This window comes from Bos mutus, chromosome 5 (genome assembly GCF_027580195.1).
Source record: "Bos mutus isolate GX-2022 chromosome 5, NWIPB_WYAK_1.1, whole genome shotgun sequence".
NCBI classification, from domain to species: domain Eukaryota; kingdom Metazoa; phylum Chordata; class Mammalia; order Artiodactyla; family Bovidae; genus Bos; species Bos mutus.
In genome coordinates this window covers 79,676,058-79,697,644 of record NC_091621.1, presented here as the reverse complement: position 1 = coordinate 79,697,644, position 21,587 = coordinate 79,676,058, and the positions used below count along the sequence as shown (strand labels likewise).

The window sequence follows — 21,587 nt, the reverse complement described above, 5'->3', positions numbered from 1 at the left end:
TCTCAAAAATTTAGAGGAAACACTGTAGCTTTTCAAAATTAGTCTTCATTTTCTTTCCCTCTGACACTGCTTCTATAAATTAGTTGCAAAACATCACAATTTAGTTCACCTTCAAAATTTTTATTCTGCATTATGATTCCAAAACTTAAAAACGTACTGCTCTTGTGAGACTCAGAATTCAGCCAAAAACCGAATCAATAATCTTGTAAAACAAAGCTTCAGGTAAGGGACCAATCTTACAGGTTAAGCGCACATTTAAATATTCTCTAAAAAATTAGTATGTATCTCCATCAAGATCTTGGAATATTTATAACTGATAGTAAGAACTGACCTATATCTAACATCTCTCTCTCTAGTTGCTAATTTGTATCCGACTCTTGCGACTCCATGGACTGTAGCCTGCCAAGCTACTCCTCTGTCCATGGGATTCTCCAGGCAAGAATACTGGAGTGGGTTGCATTTCCTTCTCCAGAGGATCTTTCCCACCCAGGAATCCAACCGGGGTCTCCTGCATTGCAGGCAGATTCTTTACCAACTGAGCTATGAGGGAAGCCCATATCTAACATACTTTCCTGTAAGAGATACTATTTTTGAAAGTTTAAACTCACCTTTGAGGGGAAAAGATATGGGAGGAGTCTTAGATAAAGAGCAGACAAAAGAGAAGGAAAGGACGAAGATTAGACCTAAGGGAACAAACCCCTTTGTACGGTGACGTCATAAAGGATATTTTGTGAGTGAAAAGACTGGTAGGTAAAAGATACAATATAAACCAACTTCCTCTCGTAAATTTAAAATTGACTATACGTGTGTCCTCACATTTCCTCTTCAAAAAATGAATCCAGTAGATTAGCAATCTGGGACTCTAACATTTACACTGATTTCCTCAGGTCTACAAATGTTCTGTGGGAAAATATCAACTTAACTTCCAGGGGCAAACCAAGCTAGCTAAATGTATGAAGCACGGCTGCTGCTGCTGCTAAGTCACTTCAGTCGTGTCCGACTCTGTGCGACCCCACAGACGGCAGCCCACCAGGCTCCCCCGTCCCTGGGATTCTCCAGGCAAGAACACTGGAGTGGGATGCCATTTCCTTCTCCAATGCATGAAAGTGAAAAGTGAAAGGTAAGTCGTTCAGTCGTGTCCGACTCTTAGCGATCCCATGGACTGCAGCCTACCAGGCTCCTCCGCCCATGGGATTTTCCAGGCAAGAGTACTGGAGTCGGGTGCCATTGCCTTCTCCGATGAAGCAGGGCAGCAAGCCTTATTTCGGGATTCCTTTTCAAACAGAAACTCCCGAAAGATCTCATCCGCTTACGTCATAAACGAGAAAAAAACCTGCAGAAACACAATTCCAGGTGACACAAATAGCGCTAAATAGTCCCCTATCTGGAATCGGCCTGTACTAAAAGACACCCTCCGATGTTAAGTCAGAACGCCTGTGGCCGAAGAAGTAGAACAGAAGGCGCCTCAGCCAAATATACAGCCCACCCGCTTCATTTTCACACTCTTATTGGGCTAGACAAGTGTCAATCAGCACGAAGCCGTTGTTCTGAGCGGTGGAGGCGGGCTCTTAGCCGATAACCAACCAATTCGGTACTGTATTGGGCGGAAGAGACTCTGGTCCTGCAGCTCTCTGTTATTCTCTATGGTTCCAGGGCGAAGAAACGCGGAGATCTTCGGCTCGGAAGTGACGTAGGGGTGGCGGAGGGGCGCGAGGTTTCAAGATGGCGGTGGTCGGGTGGTTGACCGAAAGGCCGAGGTGAAGGCCCTTACGAAGTCAAACGGGCCGAGAATCGTCCCCTCCCCACTTCTCACAGCCCCAGGAGCCCAGCAGAAGCGTGAGTGTGCGGGATCGTTCCACTCCGTTACTTCACCTTTCCCGTCCCTTCCCGGGGCCCGCGCGGTTGCCTCGGGAACGCCAGGCTCATCAGTCCCGCTCTTCTTCTCCGCCGTTGGGGTCTCCCCGATCGCGGACTAGGGGGTCTCTTGGGGCGGCGCTGCGTCCAGCGGTTAAGCGGCTGTCTTCGCCTGGGTCGGTCAGCGCCGCCTCCTGACGCTGACCGGTTGGTTGCCTTAGGCTTGCTGCTACCTCGAGTCGGGGTGAACCGTCGCTATGGTTTCGGCAGTTGCAAATGCTGTTGGCTTCTTTGCTGGACATGGGCTCCGTCCCTTGGGTGCCTCTTTGACTGTTGAGAGTTACCCTAAGCGATTCGTGACCCGATTTACCCATCTCATCAGGTTTTAGACAAGACAAGTAGTGCAGACTAAGGCTCCAGTGTCCTCTGTAACTATCCTAGGTTTCATTTGTGGGAGAAGAGAGTTAAAAAAAAAAAAATGAGCCTGAGGGTAATTGAGAGAGGGAAGCGAAAAAGATACAGGCCATCAAAGATGTGAGTGCTTGTATTTGTGCTAATTTTGCTTGTTTCCGCTTCCTTTCTTCCCCAATTCCAGTTTTTCTGAGAAGCAAACCCTTGACAGGGTAAATTAGTTGCGACTGGAACAGCTTTGAAGCGTTTAGCAGAAATCAAGGCAATTGGATACTTTCTGGAAGACGCATTAACTAATAAACTTGCCTGACAAAACCTTCGTGAAGGGAAGGTATAATTCTATGGTCTGCTTAAAAAATCTACCTCATGATCTTCCCTTTCCCTCCCTTTAAAAGTGTCTGCTTTCAAAGGGAAGGATATGTATTACTCTTTCTTATTGGAAAGAGCAAAGTATCAGAAAGTTGTCATCCATTGGGAGTAACTAGAAGAGATGATTATGATAGTGTCTTCCTGCGTGTGTGCTCAGTCTTGTCCAACTCTTGGCGACCCAATGGACTGTAGCCCACCAGGCTCCTCTGTCCTGGTGATTTTTCAGGCAATAGTACTGGGGTGGGTTGCCATTTCCTCTTCTGGGGATCTGCCTTACCCACGGATCAACCCAAGTCTCTTGCATCTCCTGCACTGGCAGGCTCTTTCTTTACCACTGCGCCTCCTGGGGAACCCATAATAATTTCTTAGGTCAATTAAAGTTTTGACTTACAAAATATTTTCCCTCATATACAATTACCTCTTTCAGTTACCTTAAAAAATACAAGTCGGGAGTCAAGTAGACATTAGTAAGAAAAATTTGTATCTTGATGTTTATACAAGCTCATATAATATTTTGACTATTTGTGGTTTTATGTTTTTAAGTTTCTGCTTAACAGTCAAGAATTATATCTGAATTGGAACTAAATCTAAATTAATAAATAGGCTTAAATTGGAGTTTTTACTGTCTTAGAAGTGATGAGAATACATGCCAAGAAACCATGGAGAAAGACAAGGGTGAGCTATTTGTCCTTGAGCCCAGATCATTACCCCCATTTCCCGTTTACTCCTTTTTCACCCTGCATATAAATAAAGGGAGAATATAAGAAAATAACAAGTGACCCTCTCATGTACATAGTGTGTGTCGTGTTGCTGAAACATTCTTTGATGATTGATTTTTTCCAATGATTTTTTCCAATTGATGGGTCAATGCTGTGATCCATAAAAGAAAGTTAATTGATGAGTTAATGATAGTAGTAATCTTGTAGTAATCTTCATACTCATTACCTTTATAAATAATAGGAATCTAATTTTTTGTGGTTGGAGAAGTTGAAGCTGTTTTTCCTGGGCATTAAGTTAAAACTAGGAAAGAACAAGGCCTTAATAAAAGAAGTTTCTTTTCAGAGATGGTCAGGAAGAAAATTTTATAAATATAAAAAGGAAGAAATTTTGTAAATTAAGGAAAAATAAGCCTTTTTGTCTTCGCAGGTTTTAGGTTTTATTTTTTAAAGAAGCAAGTAAATCAAACAACTTGTCAACATGGGGCGGAGATCCACGTCATCCACCAAAAGTGGAAAATTTATGAACCCTACAGACCAAGCCAGTAAGTGTCCATTAATGTGGAATGATGAAGAAGAGGGGTGGTAAAAATTGCTTCAGGGAGTCTATTTTATTATTTTCTTAATTGCAAGATCTGTAGTATTTGTAATTAAAGTTATCTAGTGTTCTAGTGGGCACATGATTAAAACTTTAAACATGTAACAAAAGATAGTATCCATATTTCTAATTTGATTGACTTGCAAAATAGAATTAGCTTAAAGCCTTCTTTTTTGTATGTGACATTTTTAACAAATTGCTTTGTACGTGCTTTTTTAGTACTTAATGGCATTTTTTTCAGATTCATAGCTATTTTTTTAAGGAACTTAAAAATGTTTTGAGGCAGTTTTGGTTGCCATAATTAAAAGGTTACTATTGGTATCTAGTGGAGGCAAGGAATAGTGTTAAATATCCTACAGCACACAGAGCAACCTCTGACAGTAAAAAATTACCTGTATTAAATTGGAGAAAATGCTAATGTTCAAGGCTTTAAGTTTTATATTCTCTCCCTCTCTTAAGGAAAAGAAGCTCGGAAAAGAGAATTAAAGAAGGTATGATTCCAGAAGCATCCTGTTAGACATAAGTGTAATTTGACACCTCTTATTTGAGATGAGTGGATTTAGAAACATTTCCAATTATTTGCCAGAAAAAGATTTATGCTTTTCATAAGATTTACTAAGCCACAGTACTGGGAGACTGAACTAAGTTTGTAGATAGGCTCATGATGAGTTATTGTAACATTTTTTATTTGATTACCATTCCCAGTGACTTAAATACTTTTAAAAAATGCTTCTCTTGCCATTTAACTGCTTTGTTGGAAGCTACTAAATTAGTGAATGGAAGTAAATGTGACACTAAATTTTCCTGATGATGATTTGTTAAATTTGTGGAAAGGTGTCCCCAGAATAAAAAAGGATTTATATTTTAGTATCATGCCTTAACACACTGAGAGAACCTAGCTTTTCAGTAGTTTTCAACTGTTCATTCTTGTTTCTATTGCTGGCATTAAATTTTGCAAAACATATCTTTTTGTCTAAATTGGAAATATCTGGGGGAATAAAAAAATGATATTACTCCTGTTTCTGGTGGTTGAAACAAGTGATCAGAAACGAAGAAGTTCAACTTCAGTTTAAATGGATTTTTGAGACACATTGACATGAAAACTCAGGGGTATTCAGCTTCTGCAAATTGTGCTCTTTTTTCTTTTTTTTGAAGAACAAAAAACAGCGCATGATGGTACGAGCTGCAGTTTTAAAGATGAAGGATCCCAAACAAATTATCCGGGACATGGAAAAATTGGATGAAATGGGTAAGATTTTGTAAAGGGATGGATTTTATAGTAGAGATAATAGTCTGATACATAGAGATAGGCAGTTAATGAGTGAAGCAGAACAGATACAAGAATTACAGAAAAAAGCATGATAGCACATGATGCTTGGATTTAGTTTTAGTGTTAGAAAAACAAAATGGAGTGAAGGGCTGTTACCAACTTGAAATCTCATCTAGACTAAGAGGGAAGCCATTATTTAGCTTTAGCTAATTGTTCTTTATAAGATAACAAAAGCCCAGTTTGGCCAGTTCATTTTTTTAAGAGAAGACTAAGTCTGCTTTTTGAAATCACCTTGGGCTTTTTTGTTTTGGGTTTCAGTGTTGGCAGCTACCATGTAAATCTCAATATTGGGCCACCATAAATGTGTCTGTTGCCCCTCTTTTCCAATAGATGATCCAAAGATAAATGACTACTTAGTAAGGATATAGAAGAAATAAAATACTTAAAATCACATTTAAAAAAATATCCTATTAGAATTTCTTCCTTTGTTGCGTTTAGTTCAGTTCAGTCACTCAGTCGTGTCTGACTCTGCGACCCCATGAATCAGCACGCCAGGCGTCCCTGAGTGAACCATCTCCCGGAGTTCACTCAAACTCGGGTCCATCAAGTTGATGATGCCATCCAGCCATCTCATCCTCTGTCGTCCCCTTTTCCTCCTGCCCTCAATCCATTTCAGCTTTAGTATCATTCCTTATATAGGATAATTTTATCTAGTCTCATCACGTGCATCTTCAGTATCACTGCTTTGTCATTACTGGAATCCATATGAAATAGCTGCATGTTGTCTTTTCTTGTATCTGAGTTGCTTGAGAATCATCTGTGATGCTGCCACTGGAAGTTCTATTCTAACTCACAGAGAAGTTCCTTTAGTTTAAAAAACCTCTTCAAAATAGAATGCAGTTTTACCAAGTCCCAAAGATTGTATAACATATTTATTTAACCCTTATTTCCTTATTTATATACTTTATACTTACAGGTATGAAAGGAAAAAAGTTTTCGAAAGTATTTTTAACAGATTACAATTAATTAAAAGTAGGAGTCCAGAATGGCGTAGAGTGACTTTGCTTCTGCTGCTAAGTCGTTTCAGTCGTGTCCGACTCTGTGCGACCCCGTACACGGCAGCCCATCAGGCTCCCCCGTCCCTGGGATTCTCCAGGCAAGAGCACTGGAGTGGGTTGCCATTTCCTTCTCCAATGCAGGAAAGTGACTAGGTAGTTATAAATAATACAGAGGACGAGTCACAAAATGGATTCCATATTCAACCCATTCTGTTAACTTGAGAACAAGTGGGGTTTTTAATTTTCCTTTTTTTTAGTAGTTTTCAAACATCCAAAAATAGTCTAATTAACTCCATAGTTTTCAGCTGTCAAGTTTTTGCCAATTCTGCCTTCTGTCCCTGCATTTTTTTTTTAATTGCATGTTGAAAGAATCTTTACAAGTTTTGTTTACAAAGGTTTCCATACAGGTTTCGTGATTTGCCCCAGAAAACAGATAGCGAGTGAAAGAGCTGCAGTGAAACTTCTGAGTGATGAATTAACTGGGGTTCCAAAAAAATCCAGTTATGTGGGGTTGTGGTATTAAAAGCTTTCTCAAATAATGTGGCAGATACTGAAGCCAGCCTGGGCAAGAGTTCTGGGTCAGACTGCATCATCTCACATCTCTCCCAGTTCAGTTATAACTGATTCCACTTGTTGCCTCTAGTCTAAATACTGGTAGGGACAGTTGCTTTCCCTGGCATGTCAGGATATTTACCTATTAAATGACCCCAAATTGTGTATTAATAACTTAGGTTTATTTAGCTCTTATCTTGTTACATGCCAGGGTTGGTTCTTTTTTTTTTTTTTTCCCACATTTTCATTTAATCTTCACTTTCCCGACAGCTCTTTTGAGTGGGTGTATTGTCCCTCCTTTACAGGTGAGGAAGCTTAGGCACAGAGACATTACCTTTCTCAAGGTTACACTGTTCGGAAGGGGCACAGCTGGGATTTAAAGTTAAACACAGCACTTTCATGAATCACACTAGGAATAGTGTGGTTTGAGACCACACTTCTGATTTTGAATATATCATCAAAGTGTTAATAAGATTTAAGAAAGACAATAAGTAAGCTTGTGAATCTTTAAGAAAAAGGAGGAAGGAACACTAGTCATCAGAACTCTATTATAATTTATAAAATTCAATATAAACTAATTTAAACAGAAAAAAGTGTTCCTTGACTCCCATAATTGGGAAATCCTGGAGGGAAGTGGGCCTCAAAAACCCAAATATTTTGAGCAAGACTGTCCATCTGTCTGACCTAGTGAATTTCTTAGATAGAAGGTGGAATATGTGGTGGAATTAGTGATGGTTGAGAGATGAAGCCATAAACAGCTGTAGGTTTATTTTATTTCTACTTGTGAGAGCTTCTCTCCCGTATTTAAAGTCTCAGAAAAGGATCTGGTCCCAATATGGCTTATGTGCCAGTTGATCTCTGAGTCAGTCACTGGCAAGGGAGATGGAGGGAGGCAGGTATGGTTGACCAGGCAGACCTGGGAGTCCTGTGCTAATCCAGTCCCTTTTGGTCCCTCTTGGAGACGTGAAAGTAAGCTCCATGTTGAACACACCAGAAGAGAAAGGTTTAAGTAGCTCAACAAGGAACACTAACTCATATAATAGTTGAGTGGTGAACCAGATACTAGTTTATGTTTGCTTGATTGTGAAGTAGTTGATGTCCCCATTTTCCAGATGAAGAAGCTGAAGATCAGAGAGTTTAAGTGCGCAGGATCTCAGAATTAAATACAGACCCAGTGTAGTGTGTAAGCCCAGGCCTATAGTTGTTGATATACTAACAGCTGTATCAGGTTGTTAGCATAAAGGAATGAAAATTGATTTTTATTACAGTGATAATAAAGTCAATTAGGTGACACTTCTTAGGAAAGGAAGTAAAATTAATAGCCATTTTAAAGGGATGAAATTTCAATAAACTGTTCTGTTCTTTTTTGACAAGAATATATCTGGCGTCTAAATCTCTTTTTGAAAAATTTTAACATATAAGTGTATTTTTAATAAATGATGTCATCTGTTGAAGTTACTTTTTTGTGTTTAATGCCATAATCTGCTTTTTTTCCTCTCAGAGTTTAACCCAGTGCAGCAGCCACAGTTAAATGAGAAAGTGCTGAAAGACAAGCGTAAAAAGCTACGTGAAACATTTGAACGTATTCTACGACTCTATGAGAAAGAGAATCCAGATATTTACAAAGAATTGAGAAAGTTAGAGGTAGAATATGAACAGAAGAGGGCTCAACTTAGCCAGTATTTTGATGCTGTCAAGGTAATCACGTTTCTTTTGAGAGCTAAACTAAAATTTTATAGTTAGACTTACTCTTAAAGTTGATAATGGGAGACTTGATGATGTTGAACCTCCTCCTCTTGTCAGACTAAACATATATCTATCCCATTGGCCAGCAAATCTAAACCTATGTGTTTATACAAGAGAACTTGATCTACCTGCCACTACAGCAATAGCTGGAGTGGAAACAGCCCAGCTACCCATTAATAAGATAACAGATAAACTGTTACATTTTCATAAAATTAAATGCTACTCAGTAATAAAAAGGAATGATCAGCTAATAATCCAAAAAACATGAGGTAAAAATTTTAATGGCTAAATCTCAAAAACATACTATCCTTTCTTCATGATTGTGATTCCGTTTATTTGAAATTCTATACCAGGCAAAGCTAATTTATGGAGGAAAAATTTGTATCAGCAGCAGCCTTGGGATAGTGTTAAGGATTGATTGGGAAGGAGTATGAGATTATATGCATTTGTCAAAATTCACTGAATTTATACATTTCATTGTAAATTTTGCCTCAAGATAAAAATGTTTTTAAAAAATGATTTAATTTGGTAAAGTAGGTAGCATGGGTCCCATTTTACAGATAAGGAAGCTAAGGTTACTTACTTTGTCATACAGCTTGTTTGTGACAGAAATTCAACAGCAGCAGGCTAATTTTAGAGTCCAAGTACTACCACTGAATACATACTATCTTGAAGTTTCAACTTACTGACAATCTTAAAAATGTTGACTTGGCTTTCTATCTTTGTTTCTTAAGATACTTAATGTTAGGTGGAAAGCAAATCCAGGTAATGAAACAGCTGATGTAGAGTTTGTGGTGTTGAGTTGGGGGATTACTCTTACCGACTGGAAGATTCTCTCTTTCAGAATGCCCAGCATGTGGAAGTGGAGAGTATTCCTCTGCCAGATATGCCGCATGCTCCTTCCAACATCTTGATCCAGGACATTCCACTTCCTGGGGCCCAGCCACCCTCCATCCTTAAGAAGACCTCAGCCTATGGGTAAGGAAGTGGTAACAGAACCAAATAGAGTATAGTAAAAGCACCTTTTGACTGTCCGTGCCAGATTATTGCAGTGGAAAGTAAAGGACAGTGGGGATATAAGCAGTTCTCCTTTGGTTAGATAGGACCTGAGAGCTCCTTTAAAAACTGTTTAGAAGAGGAAGTGTATATCTCATTACTGGTAATGTGATCGCTGTAAATTTTCTTTACAGACCTCCAACTCGGGCAGTTTCTATACTTCCTCTTCTTGGACATGGCGTTCCACGTTTGCCCCCTGGCAGGAAACCTCCAGGTCCTCCCCCAGGCCCACCTCCTCCTCAAGTCTTACAAATGTATGGCCGCAAAGTGGGCTTTGCCCTAGATCTTCCGACTCGTAGGCGAGATGAAGACATGTTATATAGTCCTGAACTTGGTAAGGAGTGACTGACTATTCCTTTTGCTCTTAGAACCTTTCCACTGTCACTTTTAATTTAGCTGTATAGCATCTTGTTCACCACCCTCAGAACTTGGGAAATAAATGAGGCTACCCTGTACATACCAACAGATGGATAAATAAATCATAGATCTACTCAGGAAAACAGCATGCATAAGGAAATACAGAGATGTCTGTTGTATTTTAAATTAGACTTTCCTTGAAGATACCACTCTTACATCAGTACCTTAAAAATTGGGTAACTTGTATACTTGTTTCCCATTTAGCTTTATTTTCATTCGACTAGAACATCCTTATATACAGTTAAATTGATTGTGTATGTGCATGTCTTTATAGAGCTTTCTGAGTGGAATTTGTTTTCAATTTTGAAGCTTTAAAAAAATCTTACATTATAAAAAAGGAAAATTTAAAACTATTGTCAAGTGGAAATATTGTTAGACTATATGAATAGCTAAGTTCATACAGAAAAAAATTTAATCAGGTTATTCTGAGTCAAATAGCCTGGCTTTCTGTATTTGGGGGTGCCGTATAGGATCCAGCTATGTAACTTGATCCTGGCTCCCTCCTCCCTTTCCAGCCCAGCGGGGTCATGACGATGATGTTTCTAGCACCAGTGAAGATGATGGCTATCCTGAAGACATGGACCAGGATAAGCATGACGACAGTACTGATGACAGCGACAGTGACAGATCAGATGGAGAAAGTGAAGGGGATGAATTTGTGCACCGTGATGACACTGAGAGAGAAAACAATGAAGAAAAAAAGTCAGGTATGTGAAGAGGAAAGTTTCATGGGATTAAGCAATAAAAAGCACACAAGCTAAAGATCTTGATATATTAGTGGATCCATGAAAGTAATTGTGAGTGCCTTGAAAGGAGGATCAGTGCTCTATTCATCTTTGTAGCTCCAAAGTCTCAACGTTGTTGACACACAGTAAGTACCTGGTGGATATTTGTGAGAGGAAAAAAAAGCTGAGCTGTGTATGTGATTTAAAAAAAAGTCTACATAGTAAAGTCCACTTTTGGGGAAAAAGCAAAAAGATGGCCTAACGTGATTATGTGTAGGAAGAAAACCATATTCACCTGATTGTTTTCTAATGAGTCTGTTTACATATCTATGTTTGAGTCCTTTATATTATTCTATGTTCATGCAATCCTAAGTGAACAAGAACCATAGTTAAAGATACACCTGTGAGTGGAGTCATGATTTAATGGAAACGTCATACTTAAAATGTATGTTATCTGTTTAAGTTCAGACTGAGCTACATGTACTTTGCTATGTCATTCATTAAGGAAATTTTATAAAATGTACCATCTGTCATATTCCAGTAGCCTTGGAGCTTCTTTTGTAATTGATTTGCAGTCTTCAAAACAGTATTTATATATATTACTGATATTGCAGTATTGATAAGGATAAAATTTTTCCAGATATTCCTTAAATCATGGTTGCAAACCAGAAAGCTAGTTTAAAGAGGTAGATAGAACTGGTAGTGAAAAATGGTAGACACTTAGGTAAGAAGTGGTACTGAAAAGCAGAAAGTCGCTAGAGCCACACCAGTTCCTTTTTCTCTAGACTGTGGTCATTTGCCTCAATTTCCTCTTTTTGGACCAACTGGTTTCTTTATATATTGAATGATAATGAATACGGATATTAATATATTCACTGATGCACATGTGTTGGAAATGGTTATCCTAACTATGACTTGACATTCAGCTAATAATTGAGTTTTTACTATGTACAAAGTATTTTTCTAGACACTAAGAATGCGGAGTAAACAAAACTAAAGCCTGCCTACGTAGAACTTCTATCCTGCTGTAAATGTTTACCATCTAAGAATAAGAACGTTCCTAATACTACACCATTTAGCATCTTTAGGTGTCTGGTAGAGAGCCTTTGTCAGGTTAAGGAGTTCCCTTCTAGTCTAAGTTTGCTAAGAGGTTTTATTATAAATACTTTTTAATCATCTCTTGGGATATTGTAAATGATTTTTCTTTCTTTAAGCTGTTTATTGTAATGAATTACATTCATGGCTTTTCTAATGTTAAATCATTTTTGCATTTCTGGGACCAACCCTACATGTTAATGAAGTTATTTTCTTTTAAAACACTGTCAAATTCAATTTGCTTATGTTTTATGTTGGCCAGCAGGTTTGTTTTGGTATGTGGGTTATGCTAGCTTCAAGTTCTGGATAGCACTCCATCTTTTCCTGTGCCCTTTTATAGGAAATTCCTGTAACTTAACATTTGGCTGAATTTCCTTGTAAAGTTATTGGGCCAGGTGCCTTTGAGGAACTTGATCTTTGACTACCATTTTAATTTCTATGTTCTGATCTTGTCACCCCTTTGGCCAGTTGTAAATAACATTTTTCTAGAAAATTATCAATTACTTTAATCTGCATGTTCAGTTTTATTGGCATAAAGTTTTTAGTAGTAGTGGCTCAGTCGGTAAAGAATCCTGCAATGCAGGAGACCTGGGTTCAGTCCCAGGGTTGGGAAGATCCCCTGGAGAAGGAAATGGCAACCCACTCCAGTATTCTTGTCTGGAGAATTCCATGGACGGAGGAGCCTGGTGGGCTACAGTCCATGGGGTCTCAAAGAGTTGGACACGACTGAATGACTTAACACTTTCACTTTCAACTTTAAAATCACTGTAGCATGTATTTACCACCAGTGGGCATTTGATTTACTATCTTTAATATAGCTCTTGTCTTTTTGCCAAGTAGTGGGAAGCAGTTATAGCTAGTGTTTAGTGTATTTGTTTATAGTAAACAAATACTGAATTTTGTTGATCCTTTCCCTTCTCTGATCCTTTAGGTCTGAGTGTACGGTTTGCAGATATGCCTGGAAAATCTAGGAAGAAGAAGAAGAAGAACATGAAGGAGCTGACTCCTCTCCAAGCCATGATGCTTCGAATGGCAGGTGAGTCATGGAAAGAACAGTGATTGGTATTTCCTCCTGCCAGTTGCTTTACACACATTTTTCTATTCAATATCTCAGCAATCAAGTATTAAATTCTTGTTTTTCAAAAGTCAAGATTTGGCGACACTGAGGTAAGCTGCCTAAAGTTAGCCAGCCAGTAAGTAGTTGGACTGGCATTTAAGTCCAGGTCTGTCTTGTTCTAAAACTTGGACTCTTTGCACTCTGCTGCCTTAGTATGAATGAGAAGAATGCTACTATATTCTTGGCATATCTGAATATTCTGTTGAAGGAGACTGGTTGTTAGTTTTAAGAAAGCATTTATTGATTATGTGTTGTAGGCATCGCTCTTTCACAGGCTGTAAAATATGAATCTGCTCCATTTGTCTGGTTTCAAATTTCTTTCAGGTCAGGAAATCCCTGAGGAGGGACGAGAAGTGGAGGAATTTTCAGAGGAAGATGATGAAGATTCGGATGATTCTGAAGCAGAAAAGCAATCACAGAAACAGCATAAGGAGGAATCTCTCTCTGATGGCACGTCTGCAGCTTCCCAGCAGCAAGCCCCTCCACAGTCTGTTCCTCCATCTCAGATACAAGCACCCCCCATGCCAGGACCACCTCCGCTTGGACCGCCACCTGCTCCACCTTTACGGCCACCTGGACCACCTACAGGCCTTCCTCCTGGACCACCTCCAGGCAAGTACTTACATCCTGTAAATAAATAAGCCTAAATGTGGTTACAGTGAAGTTATTCCAGAAAGTAGACATCATTAGTAGTAATGATTTCTGGTTTCCTGCTAGTGTAATTTTCTAAGAAATCAAGATTCTCCAAGGATATTCACAACTTGCTCATTCATAACAACACTGTTTGTAAGTCATAGAACTTGTGACAGCTGTCTCTTTCTTCAGAGCTCTTCTTTTTCAGAGTTTATCAGTTCTGATATTAACAGTTTAGCAAGCAGAAACTGGAATATGTAACTGAGGGTTTGTTTAGAATTACTCTTTAGTATGCTGAGTTGACCCAGTTCTTAGTTGGTTATGAACATGACTAGGGCACAGTAGATGCTACTGCATGTCCTTCTTTGGTTGGGAGTTATTGGATGTTAGTGTAATCTGTATAGTTAGAGACTGAAGTCATCAGTATTAATGAGGTCTTCAGCTTAAAAGTATAATAAGTTAATTTACAGTTTGAAACAACATATAAAAAACTTACTGGCCAATTATGACTTTTAGTCCAATAATCTGCCAGTTAAGTCTTCAGTTGAGTTCATTCTCTGACTAGTGCAAAGCAAAATTACATATCCTATGACATTCTCAGTGGTCTTTGTATATCTTAATGAGTTTCAGAGGATCCTTAAAGCACCATGCTTTTCATACTGCATTTTCAGCTTATGTTGGAGCCATTTAAGACATGTCATCTTTGTGTATCTCTAGCCCAGCAGAGCTGTGGTTTAAAATGTTTTGTGTTAGGACTGGGAAATAAAGAGAAATGGACCATAATAAATTTTGAAGTTATCTGATGTTAAGTTAAAGTGAAATCACATCTCAGTTATCTTACGCCACAATTAACTACTTCAGATATATTTGTTTGATGTTAACTACGCACTTTTCTCGTTTCAGGAGCTCCTCCGTTCCTGAGACCACCTGGAATGCCAGGACTCCGAGGGCCTCTGCCCCGCCTTTTACCTCCAGGCCCACCACCCGGTCGACCCCCTGGCCCTCCTCCTGGCCCACCCCCAGGTCTGCCTCCTGGCCCTCCTCCTCGGGGACCCCCACCACGGCTACCTCCCCCGGCACCTCCAGGTGAAGCTTTGCTTTCTGTGACAAAAATCTGTCTACTATGTATTTCATTTGTCCTAAGACATTTTCACATTTCAGTATCCTGAAATCAAGCGGTATCTTAAAATGGTGTTTTTAAACTGCTTTTGGCCTAGGTAGAAGTTGAGTTCTTCCCAGTGGTATTTGAATTGGATGCTGTCACAGAGGGGACTTTTCCTTGCCAGAGAACACTTTGGATTAAATTGTTCATTTCAGAGTTTTTTAGGACTACACTTAGAGTTGTAAAGTCATTCTATACATCTGCATGGGTATCAAGTTTACAGTCACAAGGGGAAGTTTTTTTTCTTCCATTCTCTCTACCCAGTGTCAAAGTTAGATAGGCAAATTTCCTTTGATCTTATATGTGGCAGGTATATTTCTGGTTTACTACATTGATTGTCTTAATTTAATGTAAAGGTCTCCTTTTAAGCTCCTCAGCTTGTTCTTGGACATTTTTTTCTCTCTCAGTGGTATATGGAATAATTACAAGTGTGTATAAGCAATAGTGTCCTAGGTTGAGGAAATTTGGTATTTTATTCTCAGTCTGAAAGGGGGTACTTGGAGAAAATTAACCTGCACTTCCTGGTGAATAATAATGGTATGTCCAAACCATTAGTAAGACATGAATTCTTTTCCAGTAATGGTGACATTTTATGATTAGTCGGATTTTCTCATTCCAGCATTAAAATTGTATTTCCTGCCCATTCAGCTACATTTTAAGGGGGAGGAGTATTGTGTAAATCAGTAAATAACGCATGGGAATCAAATCCCAACCTTGGTTTGATAGCATCTGCACTGTACAGATGGAATAGAATCTTAGGTTGTCAAATTACAGATTCAGCCATCTTAAGATCATATTTGAAAACAGTTGGTATTGTTACTTTTACTTTATAGTTTAAAGTAGTACATTATTAAGAGAGGAGGAAAACATAAGAATTGGGATACAGATGGAAGGTGAATACTATTTTACAAAAAAATAGTCTTTACTATCAAAATATATTCCTGAGTTTCAGATAGCAGGCAGTATGATTTATTTTCTACAAATTGTCCATTTCAAGAAATTGTCAGCCTGTGTTTGTAAAGTCCTTAATAGTAGTTAAATTTTATTATTGTGTTCTCCTTTGTCTAGGTATCCCTCCACCCCGTCCTGGCATGATGCGCCCACCTCTGGTGCCTCCTCTTGGACCTGCCCCACCAGGGCTCTTCCCACCAGCTCCCTTACCCAACCCTGGTGTTCTAAGTGCTCCCCCCAACTTGATCCAGAGACCCAAGGCGGATGACACAAGCGCAGCCACCATCGAGAAGAAAGCCACGGCAACCATCAGTGCCAAGCCACAGATCACTAATCCCAAGGCAGAGATCACACGATTTGTGCCGACCGCACTGCGGGTGCGTCGGGAGAATAAAGGGGCTGCTGCTGCTCCGCAGAGGAAGTCGGAGGATGATTCTGCTGTGCCTCTTGCCAAAACAGCACCCAAATCTGGCCCATCTGTTCCTGTGTCGGTGCAGACTAAGGACGATGTCTATGAGGCTTTCATGAAAGAGATGGAAGGGCTGCTGTGACAGCTTTGGATGCTAGATCAGGCTTCTGTTCACATCAGTGGTTCATGGAGAAAGAGGCTCTTACTCAGCTTAGGTGGAAGAGTTGCTTTCACTGTCAGGGTATTTTTAATTTCATTTCAAGGAATATCTTAAAGTTTAGCCTTGTTCAGAATTTACTGCATATAAAAGAGAGGGTATTTCATGCAAAATAAATTGGTTATTGAATCAGTGCTGCTAATAACATCCATCCCCTTTCATACCATCATTTTCATCAGATTTCTTCCCCCACTCCAATTCTTTGAAACTTGTGATCAAGGGGAACCTTGTTATTTGTTTTGGCTCTCTTATTGTGTGCTGTGGGCACTGGAGTAGAGATTTCTTGAAAAACCAGTTTATTTCACCCCCATCTTGCCTTTCATGTTTGAGTTATTTTTAATATTTTCTTGTAAATATTTTGTAATATTGTAGTGAAATGGATCACAATGTCATTTCCTAATACAAAGCGATATATGTGGGAAGAAAATGTACAATTCTTTGATTAAAATTCCCACTGATCTAAACTTTGAGTGTTCCATGGAATAAATAAATAAATGTTCTACACCAGGATATCTTCTGTCTTACTGACAATGTATAAACATAATAACTTTTATGGACAGAAAAGCAAGTGTTTAAAACTTGGGTTTTAAGGAACTGCCATTTCTGGTATGGAATATGGAAAGAGAATTTTATTGAAAATGGTTAGAACTAAGCTTTAACTTTAAAGGATAAAGAAGAGATAATTATTTTCCTTTAGGATTATTATATATTGGCTTAGGAAGTTGAGAGGTTTTATTGCTAAGAAGAGGAGTCTTATTCTCAAAGATTACTTACTTTTCCAGAGCTCTGTGAATGGATGGATATCTTTTGAATAGCAAAAAGTTCTCTTAAATCATTTCTAAGCTATTAGATAGCTAGAAAAGGCTATTGCTATTGCTGTTTTTGAATTTGTCACTTCTGTGAGCTTTTGTTATTAAAAGCACAGAAAATGAATAAGAATGCTTAATGCTTTTAATTTGCATTGGTATTTTCTTTACAAAGTGCTAATATCTATCCAGTAATACTGGGGAATGACTTCCACGGATATTTTCCCCATTTTACTGGTGAAGGTATTGGTGTTAAAGGACTCATGTCCAGAGACTCGAAGTGTGTCTTATACACAAGGAGACACACGCCATATATATACACATGTGAGACAATGTACGCATTGTGTTTAGGCGAGGCATACCTGATTCTTTGCATAGTATCGTAAATGTCTTTCATGTGTATCTCATCAAAAATTGGTTGTATCCTAAAAAAGGTAGAATAATAATAAGACTTTTTACAACTGAGTTCTTTGATAGATTTAAAATATTTGTCCTGAGATCTTTTCTGTATGTGACTGAGAAGTTGTTATTTCAAATTAAAGCAGATCCTGCCAGAGCAGTCTACAGAAGCACTTTGGGATTATTATTTTTTAGTATAATCATTGTGGGTCCACAGGTGAATCTTTGTATAGGTACAAAGGTAGAACACAGTTACATCCTCAGATCAATATTTTAAGTGTAAATAATTGTATTTGGTTTGCAACATTTTTATTGTCCTGGCTTGAAGTTCCTATTTTTTCTGGGTGAGATTTCTGTTTCACATTAAGGAAGCTATATGGTTTATCTTAAAAGTCATTTTCTAATATGCTAGTTTTACCTTCTGAAAATTCTTTCAGTTGGTGAAATCTGGCACGTTTCATATGTTAGCTGCATCTGCAGGAAAGGAGAAATCGGTCGATTCTGGGTAGGTTTTTGTCACTGACATCATGGAGACCCAGGTTTGATCCCTGGGTCACGAAGATCCCCTGGAGAAGGGAATGGCTACCCATTCCAGTATTCTTGCCTGGAGAATGCCATGGACAGAGGAGCCTGGTGGGCTACAGTCCATGGGGTCACTCAGACATAACTGAGCAAGACTCAACTTTGCTGGTTTTTTAAAAATGTTTGCTCTAGTTAAATCACTGCTATGAAACATAAGTCTGATACAAGTTTTCAGTCAGGTATATGGATAAATATTGATTATCATAAAGTGTCACTTTATTACACATTAATTGCTCCTTAACACCATTTTGAAGTTCCTTTAAGGTACTGTAAGGTGTGAATTAAGGATCACCACATGGCATGGAATCAGCATAAAGCCTGAGTTGACATCTAAGTTTCTCTTTGAATTCTCATTTTGTATATTCTAGTTTGTGCTCTTTATTAAAATATCTCCCTATTTAGCAGGGAGACTTTTATTAAACTATTTTTTGCTGCATTCAAGCAATTCTTCAGACACAGAAGATACCCAGTCACCACTCCATGGATAACTGCACGTTTCTGTTTTGTCCTGAACTTAAAATGAGCAGGTCTATCACCTGGCAGTATTCCTCAGCCAGAACCAGTTTGGAGGAGAGACCTGATGGCAGGACTTGTGGAGCTCAAAGCTGTTCCTGAGCAGAGCTATGGATAACTTCATTCCCAGGTCCTGGGTGAGGTGGGGAAGCTTTATGTTCCTGGATAATAAGGACTTTTGGCGAAGATGGGAATTGGGACTTCTGTGAAACCAAAGTAACTACCTACTCCAGGTCTTTTATCTCCAAGAAGGCCTGTAGTTGGCTTCCCGGGTGGCTCAGCGATAAATAATCTGCCTGCAGTTCATGAGCTGCAGGAGACAGGTTTGATCCAGTATTCTTGCCTGGAGAATCCCATGGACAGAGGAGCCTGGCGGGCTTCAGTCCATAGGGTCACAAAGAGTTGGACATGACAAGTGACTTAACAAAATACACGCATGCACAGGCTTATACTTGGCTGTGAAGGAAAAGTCAGGACAGGACAAGTGGCCAGGCCTGGGTGAGCAGAGGGGTTTTCCTTAATCAACCTGTTCATTTTACTAAGGATGAATAACCAGTAGAGAGAGAGGTTGGCGAATGAGAGGATAATTGATAGTTTGAGGTACCTAAGAGTCTGGGGAGGCACGTAGGAGTACAAACTGTTCCATATTGTTACTGAGAACCTGCTGGGAGCTAGGCACTTGCTGGGAAAGAAGTAGTAAGAAAATCAGATAATGTCTCTACTATCATGGGCCTTCAAGAAATTTCAGGAGATAAATGTCTATACTGCTTCTGAGTCACGCCTACAGTATGAAACAGTAAATACCATATGGTATTTACCAGTGCCAATTTTTTTAAAAAAATTATTTTTTTAACCTGCATTAATAAACAATCTGGAAAAAAAATAATCTGAGGGCTGTGTGCTGTGTGCTGGTAAAGACATATTCATCAGAACTTTAAGATTTTTATGTTACCTTTTAATAGAGAAGCTATTGAAAATGTTTCTCTGAATGTTTAAAAATACTAAATATCAACTGATTACCTTTATGGTGCTACAACCAAATAGAGAAAACATTTTTCTTAAAAGTTTTCAAAGAAAAAGCCATGGATCCCCAAATACATGTTTTTCTTTGACCTGTTATCTTATACAGAGTATTTTCCCTTGTTAACCATCTGAAGCCTAAAAATAAGGTGTTTTCTATTGTTACCATAATGAATCCACAGAATCATACCACATGTGCAGGAGATAAGTAACTGATATGTAGGAGAGTTAACGCTATAAAAGTGCTGTGAGGGAATTCCCTGGAGTTCCAGTAGTTAGGATCCAAACATTCACTGCTGAGGATGCTGGTTTGATCCCTGGTTGGGGAACCTAAGATCTCAACGGACCAAAAAAAATGTTTTTAATTAAAAAAAAAAATACTGTGAGACGCAAAAAATGATTTAAGAATCTTTTGTAACAATATTTTGCAAGGAAAAATAGAATGGTATAGTGTTTATCTTCACTGAATCTCAGGAAAAATTACAGTCCAAAAAAGAAGAGTTAACTACACTATTCATTATCACTGCACCCGGCAACCGTGCCCCAATAAACTGGGGAGTGAGGTAAAGGAACAAGGAAGGTGACAGCCAAAGTTACGGCAGGTTGAGGGCAAAAAAAGAATTTTAGTTTATTTCTGAAATCTTGCCTGGTTTCATGAAATATACCACCGACAAATGAAAAGGGCTTATTATTTTCACAAAGGCCTGGCTTTTTACAATGAGTTGATAAAGGTTGCCATATTTAAGAACTTACTATAAAGCAAACCCATACCTTCAAATAATATCTACTGACTTCCTTATGTGAGGAGGGAATTAAAATATAGGTATAGAGAACAAACCCAACATCTGTTTCTAGGACCACTTTTCTTGCAGAGTATCCCAGATCACAGAAGGAGGTCCTTTTAAATCCTTATTTGTACTGAGTTTACTGATAAAATACATGTTCATTTAAAAAACTTGAGGGGTAACATATGAAAGTAAAGTATGACATGAAAATATCACTTTTATGGAGAGAAAAACCAAATAGAGCAACAGGAGTTGTTTAAAAAGATGCTTTATGTTTATTACTTCTTATTTTTGTTTCCACCAATAAAGCAGAACAGGGATCAGCAAAATTTCCATAGATATTTGGGGCTCCGGGAGCTACAGAGTTGCTGCCACGAACCTGCCTTTGCAGTGTGAAACCTGTAGTACAGGCAGGTGACCAGTTGTACTCCATGGCCACGTACAAAGGGACCCAGGAGAGAAACGTGAGCAAGTTGACTTGCAAGGGAGTCAGGGGACCTCTGATGGCTGGAGGCCAAGCATGCTCAGTTTTCCTGTTGGCAGGGTCTTGAAAGGTGGTCCCCAGGGCGAGTCAGGGCTGCAGGTTGTGGAGACAGTGTACATTCTGGGCGCATGGCTGGAGCAGAGGCCATTGGATATCCTCTCCCCCTCAGTGCTTACCCACCAGCACCACACAGCAGCCTGAGCCAGTGAGAGTCACCCTTCCCGCCTGCAAAGGCCCTCGGTGCCCTCTTCCAACAGAGCCTAGCATCGCGCTTCTGTTAGGAAGACTGGCCCAGAAGAACACCAACTATTATTACTGAGCCCACACTGACATTGGAATTTGGGGCTCAGAGGCAATACATTTAAAACTGGCACGGAGAGCATAAAGAAAACTCAATCTTTTTACTTCCACTATCACAACCTAGTTATAAAATTGTCAGCACAAACCTCCTTTCGTGAAAATATATATAATATTGCTCCAGCTCTTTCTATCAGGTAGTTAGCCACTAGTGTAGGTGTATTAGCTGATGATAAGATTTATGTGTGTCACTTTTGTTCTTTTTTAAAAGAAATTTATTGGAGTATAGTTGATTTACAATGTTGTGTTAGTTTCAGGTGTACAGCAAAGTGCTTCAGTTATAGG

At 39.0% G+C, this 21,587-nt stretch overlaps 1 protein-coding gene across 4 annotated transcripts; it reads left to right on the top strand.

The window, feature by feature from the left end:
• Positions 1-1,680: 1,680 nt before the first annotated feature.
• On the top strand, positions 1,681-16,866 carry WBP11 (WW domain binding protein 11). 4 transcript variants are annotated; one of them, XM_014480768.2, is made up of 13 exons: positions 1,681-1,836; positions 2,450-2,596; positions 3,781-3,895; positions 4,408-4,439; positions 5,104-5,197; positions 8,330-8,526; positions 9,419-9,552; positions 9,765-9,964; positions 10,563-10,754; positions 12,799-12,903; positions 13,309-13,596; positions 14,521-14,703; positions 15,848-16,866. In XM_014480768.2, exons 3-13 carry the CDS (start codon positions 3,832-3,834, stop codon positions 16,279-16,281), a joined length of 1,923 nt encoding a protein of 640 aa, XP_014336254.2. In that variant the 5' UTR covers positions 1,681-1,836; positions 2,450-2,596; positions 3,781-3,831; the 3' UTR covers positions 16,282-16,866. The 4 variants fall into 4 exon arrangements, with proteins under 4 accessions (XP_014336254.2, XP_005903680.2, XP_070227235.1 ...); XM_070371133.1 differs by having other exon boundaries at positions 1,693-1,842; XM_005903618.3 differs by lacking the exon at positions 2,450-2,596.
• Positions 16,867-21,587: the final 4,721 nt, after the last annotated feature.

Bases quoted from the DNA above. Each gene is read 5' to 3' on its own strand.
- WBP11 (XM_005903618.3), top strand. From the start codon at position 3,832: ATGGGGCGGAGATCCACGTCATCCACCAAAAGTGGAAAATTTATGAAC. The intron at 12,904-13,308 runs GTGAGTCATGGA...AATTTCTTTCAG, and splicing joins CATGATGCTTCGAATGGCAG to GTCAGGAAATCCCTGAGGAG. The intron at 13,597-14,520 runs GCAAGTACTTAC...TTCTCGTTTCAG, and splicing joins TCCTCCTGGACCACCTCCAG to GAGCTCCTCCGTTCCTGAGA.